Source organism: Octodon degus, unplaced genomic scaffold (assembly GCF_000260255.1).
Source record: "Octodon degus isolate 3935 unplaced genomic scaffold, OctDeg1.0 scaffold00007, whole genome shotgun sequence".
Taxonomy (NCBI): Eukaryota; Metazoa; Chordata; class Mammalia; order Rodentia; family Octodontidae; genus Octodon; species Octodon degus.
The window spans coordinates 33,769,733-33,775,462 of record NW_004524583.1 but is presented as its reverse complement, the minus strand read 5'-3'; the positions used below and the strand labels follow the sequence as shown (position 1 = coordinate 33,775,462).

Sequence of the window (5,730 nt, the reverse complement as noted above, 5' to 3'; positions counted from 1 at the left end):
TGGCTCGGGCTGCCTTAAGGTAGGTGCGGTGTGGCACGTGGAGCTGGGGATCGAACTCGGTCCCGCAAGCCTGCCTGGGTTTGCCCATGCAGGCACTTAAACAACTGAGCTAGCCGGCAAGCCCCTATTCAATATATTTTTAAGTCTATAGAGAAACTAGTTTTTAAAACAAACTTACAGAAAGAAATTCCAGTTAACTTAGTATATTGTTCAATGTTGCTTTCAAATATTTCCAAGCGCACCATGCAGTCTAGTTCCCCTCCCCCAACTCCCTGCGTTACAGATTTACGCCTGTCTCTGACCTGGGTCCTACTCTGTTACGGAGAATGAGGCAGTGATGGAATGTCCAGGGCGGCCTCTGCCGAACCATCTCACTTTACCAAGTCTGCCAATCTGGCATATTCACATTTGAAGCCTTATGAAGGAATGTAACATATACAAAAAATTCAAAGAGGAACAATAAACATCATATTCCTTCACACACATTCTTATGAGTTCGCGATTCAAATATCTATGAATGAACTTTAATTTTAGCAATCCTCACTCACAAATACCCTTTGACAGTTCCCTTTTCCCAAAAATAAATGTGGTCATTTGGCTTAGACTGATTGGTTCAGTTGAAATTTTAGATCTATCAGTTATTTGCGTGTGTGTGTGTGTGTGTGTGTGTGTGTATGTTTTGCCTATCTTTCTCTCGCTCTCTCTCCCCTTCCTTTCCTTATTTATTTATTTATTTATTTAGCAGAACTGGGGATTGAACTCAGGCCCTTGCGCTTGCCAGGGAAGCACTTATTCCACTGAGCCATCTCCCCGGCCCCCTTTCCTTATTTATTATTTAGCATTTTCTTAGTAAGGTAAACTGATGGGCAACTTCTAGAAGCTTAGGACAAATAACCGCACTGGTATTTCTTGTGTATATATCCTTCCTGCTAGCAAGTCCAGTGTAGGCATGCTCCAATATCAGAAAGGAACTAAAAGAAAAAGGACAGAAAGTTTGTATGTGCCCTACTCGTTTGTTTATTTGGTGTTGGGGATTGACCGAACCTTGAGCTTCACACATGGTAGGCGAATGTGCTATCACTGAGCTGTGTCCCTCACCTTTATTTTTGATATTTCATGTTCCCTGTTTCCCACCTCCAGAATTTAAGCCCCTGTAGGGCAGGCTTCTGTTGTGCCCACTGATGTTCGATGGCGCCTAGAATAGTGACTGGTATACAGCAGTCTGTCAGTCAGTATTCATTGAATGTGTACCTGTATCGAACATACGCATCTCCCCAGGAGAAAACGCGAAGGGGGTGCGCTTAGTAACTGCAGCGCCGCCCGGGCTCGAGCTCGGGAGGCCGAGCCAGACCTCGGACACGTGCCCGCAACGCCGAATTTATTCCTCCGCGGGACCAACCGCATCCTCAAATCCCACCCTCTGGGCGGGCTCGGAGCCGACGCTAAACTCTGATTGGTCAGCACAGGTGATGGGCATGTGAGACGTCGAAGGACGAGCTGCGCTGTAAACTTCCGGGAGCGCCAGTCTTGCGCGGCCGCAGGGTGGTGGGTGTGGTGGTGTGCTGTGTGGGCGCGCACGCTGGGCGACGGCGGGCGACTAGAGGCGACCCCACGGCGCGCCCGGCAGTGCGGATGTGCTGAGGTGCTAGTGGGAGGGCGTCGGGCGGGGAAGAGGAATGAGAGGGAGGAGCGGGGCCGGCGGTCGTGCGGGGTGCCGGCGGCCGTGCGGGGGGTCGGTGCGGAGCTAACGGCCCGCGTGCGTGCGCCGACGCGGGGCCCCCTCGCCGCGCGCCAGCGTCCCGCCTCCGTTTCCTCTCGGGGTTCGCGAGCCTTGCAGGTTGAGGGAGGGGTCGCCGTGGCGAAGGACCGAGCCGGTCGCGGGTCTTTGGGCCTCAGGATTGGGCAGGAAGGAGGCGCCCTTTAATTTCGTTTGTCTGGTCTTGCACAGGTTTGAGCATGGCGGAAGGGGACACCTTGGTATCAGTGGACTACGAAGTTTTTGGGAAGGTGCAAGGGGTGTTTTTCCGTAAGTACACCCAGGTATGTGGCCTCCAGGCTTTGGGGACATTCCTTTGTTCAGAGGATGAGGGTAGGAGGTGAGTTCTGACAGGTATGACCAGAGAGAAGCTGAGTGTAGTTTGTAGAGTAGACCAATGGATAGGAAAATGCTTTGCAATTAGTGAAACACAATGGAAATGGGAGATTTTCCTGTTATTGGTGTTGTGTTTTCTAACATTGGGCTTGACTTGCATATTCATGATCTTTAGATCCGTGCACTTGGGAGGCTGAGGCAGGAGGATCATCATGAGTACCAGGCCAGCCTGGGCTCCATAGTGAATGCAGGCCAGCCTCAACTTCGCAGCGCGATTCTGTCTCAGAACAGAACAACAGAACTGTAATTTTGGAAGGCTGATATCCCGAGTTCACTCTGCTATGGCATCATGAAACCAAGTCACGTTTCCTATATTAGTACATATTAATCTTACAAAATTGAGTTTTTATTGTGGCATTTTCTTACATATAATATGTTTTGATCACGGCCAGCCCCCGTTACCCTCCCTTACACCTCCTTTCTATTCCCCCAACTTCTTCCTCTTTCCTTCTTTTGGAGCCCTGGGGACTGAACCCAAGGCCTCCATACTGAGCTACATCCCCAGCCAGCCTTTGAAAATTTTTGTTGAAACAGTCTTGCTAAGTTGCCTAGGCTGGGCTTGGACTTGTGATTGTTTTAGCCTCCCAGCATGCTGGGATTACAGGTGTGTGCCCGAGGCCGGCCTGGTCCTTTCTCCTTTGATAGTAGTCTCCTTTTTATCAAGTCCCAATTCCATAGGGAAGCTACCACTGACTGAAGATAGTGTGTAGATGAGCTGATTATATTCACGTAAATTGTGTAAAGTGCTTCCATCATAGTTGCTACCTTTTCTGTACATGTCTTTCATTTCAACTTTTTTTTTAATTTAAAAAAAAAAAACTTAATTTTTTCCCCAAACTTTCTCACTTAGAAATAGCATGTATCTTTTTATTTTTATTTTTTATTTTTTTATATATATGCATATTAGCATGTATCTTTTTAGGTGAAGTATTTCTAATTAAAAATACTTTATCAAAAAAAAAAACCTTTATCCCTTCCAGAATAGATAATGGTAACATTCACCTTGGAGTATGGTACTCCCACTAGAGTAATAGGACCTATTGGAGAGGATAAACAAACTGTTGGCAGCCTCCACCTCTGCTTCCCTAGCACTGGTCTTCCCTTAACGTGCACATGCAAACACCATCGCTTTCTCTTTCTTTTCTTTTTGGCTGGGCCAGGCTACCTTGAGGGCACATCTGGTAAGGCATATGGCGCTGGGGATTGAACTGCAGTCTGCTGGGCCTTGCTGGGTTCGCCCAAGCAGGTACTTAAACAACTGAGCTAACCCTCAAGCCCCAGCAAATGCCATCTCAGTACCCCTTCTGCCTTCTGTAGGGAGGTATCAGGCTCCTGCCCACCCAATGTATGTCCAGCCCCACGGTAATAAATTAGGGCTGCAGAACTCCCCAAGTGTCACGATGCTGGGACTGTATGATAGTTCTAAATTTCAAACCTGAATCTTTGATATATGAGTCAGTCCTCAATACCTCATATTCTAATCACTTGCAAATCCTGTTTTCCTGGGCTGGGGAGATAGCTCGGTGGTCTGAGCGCCTGCCTAGCAAGCGCAGGATCCCGATACTGATCCCCAGTACCACCTGCCATGCTGGCCTGGGAACCCCAGGCATGGTGGCACATGCCTGTAATCCCAGTGCTGGGGAGACTGAGACAGGAGGATCACTATGAGTCTGGACTGCGTAGCTAGACCCTGTGCCAAATAAGTAAAGATTAAAAAAACTTTTAAAAAGAATGCGGAAAAGCAAATTTTATTTGGAAATTAGAAGGAATATCTCCCACAACCACTTTTTTTCTGGTCACAGTCTTGCTGTTGTCTCAGCTGACCTGGGGTTTTAGTTTTCACATCCCAGCCTCTCCAGGAGCTGGGATTATAGGCATGCACTGCCATACCTAGCTGTTTCTCTTTTTTTGTATTTTTTCTTGATTAAATTTACAGCTTATTCTTTACTATTTGTAACCACTTAAATGTGTGTTTTAACATTTGTTTTGCTAGTAGAGTGAGTTTGTATGATATCCACTCTTAAAATCTATCACTTATGGAAGAATGGTGACTGACAATACAGGAAAGGACTTTATAGTTTTTATTTTATTTTCACAGAATAATAAACACTGAGGATTTAGCTCAGTGGCATAGCACCTGCCTGGTAAACATGAAGTCCTGAATTTGATCCCTGGTACCCCCAAGAAACAAAACAGAAAAGAATATTAAGTACTTGAGTTACAAGTGCTAAGCCCGGAAGGAGAGGATTTAACTGCCTTTCTTGGCCCTGGTTTTCCTCAGACAGGACTCCAGCTCCTTGCCCTCTAGCACCTAGCCATCTCCTTGGTCACACTGTCCTGGTCTTGGTGCAATGCAGGTAAGAAGCTAGCCCTGCTGGAATTGCTCCTCCAGAAGACTACTGATTTGAGTGTTCATTGTACTTTCCTTTCTTGTGTTTCTTTGGAATTTTCTTTGATCTTTTTTTTTTTTTGACTTGATGATAACCATTTTCTGGCATCACATTTAATTTCAGTGTTATTTTAATTTTAATTTCTTTTTTTTTTTTTAATAAAGGCAGAAGGATTTTTTTTTTTTTGCTCTGAATGCCTTCAGGGCAGGTTTGGCTGGCTTGAGTTGTGGGGATTGAACCACAGCCATCTGAGCCTGACAGCTTTGTGGAAGCAGCCACTTAAAGAACTGAGCTAGGGCCAGGCCCCCTCTTTGATCAATTTTTGTTTAAAATCTCTTCTCAGGAGTCAGCTTGGCCCTCTCCTTCTGGCCCAGGGACAGTGTCTGTAGTATGATTTGTACCATTGTCAGTGTACTGATAATAAGCCCAAGCCAGTTCTCCCTCCAGGTCCTGGTGGGTCCAGCTCCTGATGGGTGTGGGGGGAGCATACTGTGACCTCTGATAGCTGAGTCCAGCGCTCAGAGCCCAGGAGAACGTTCTCGGGTCCAGCCTCGGCGTGGCACTTCTTATTACCTCTCACGCCCTGGGCCGTGTGTATGTGGTGGGGGCGATCTTAGTGGTAGCAGCGGGGCATCCAACTTCATGCTTCCACGTCTGGTAGGAAGGCTTTCTTCTGTCTCTGTCTTGCTGTGCCTGTACCAGTGGTCTGAAGAGATGCCCATTGATTGGCAGTGACAGGAAAAGAGGCAGAGACTTTATTAAAAGTTGGACTATAATTCACATCCCATAAAATTCACCCTTAAAAAAAGTATAACTTGGTAAGTTTAGGTATGTACATCAAAAATATAAAATTTGTGCTTTGATCCCAAAACATTTTCATCTCTCCAGTGGGGGGAAAATACCTACATCTTAGCAATTACTGATCATTTACCACTCCTGGCAACCACTAACCTATATTCTGTCTCTGGGTTTTCGTGTTCTACATGATCATGCAAATGTGGCATTTTTGTGTCTAGTTCCTTTCACTTAGTATGTTTTAGGATTCACCCATTTTTTTTTTCTTTTTCTCTTTCTTTTTTTTCTTTTTTGAGGTTAAGAGCAGAATATAGGGGCCAGGGAGATGGCTCAGTAGAATAAGCGCTTCCCTGGCAAGCGCAAGGGCCTGAGTTCAATCCCCAGTTCCACAAA

The 5,730-nt window shown here is 46.3% G+C and overlaps 1 protein-coding gene across 7 annotated transcripts in view; it reads left to right on the top strand.

Moving 5' to 3' along the window:
* Acyp1 (acylphosphatase 1) overlaps positions 1–5,730 on the top strand; it is a 35,753-nt gene that overhangs the window by 21,833 nt on the left and 8,190 nt on the right. The window contains exons 1-2 of one of the 7 annotated variants that reach the window (XM_023703763.1): positions 1,521–1,545; positions 1,949–2,040. In XM_023703763.1, coding sequence (XP_023559531.1) covers positions 1,957–2,040 — 84 coding nt within the window. In that variant the 5' untranslated portion in view covers positions 1,521–1,545; positions 1,949–1,956. The other 6 variants (XM_023703752.1, XM_004624867.2, XM_023703769.1 and 3 more) reach the window with 6 other exon arrangements.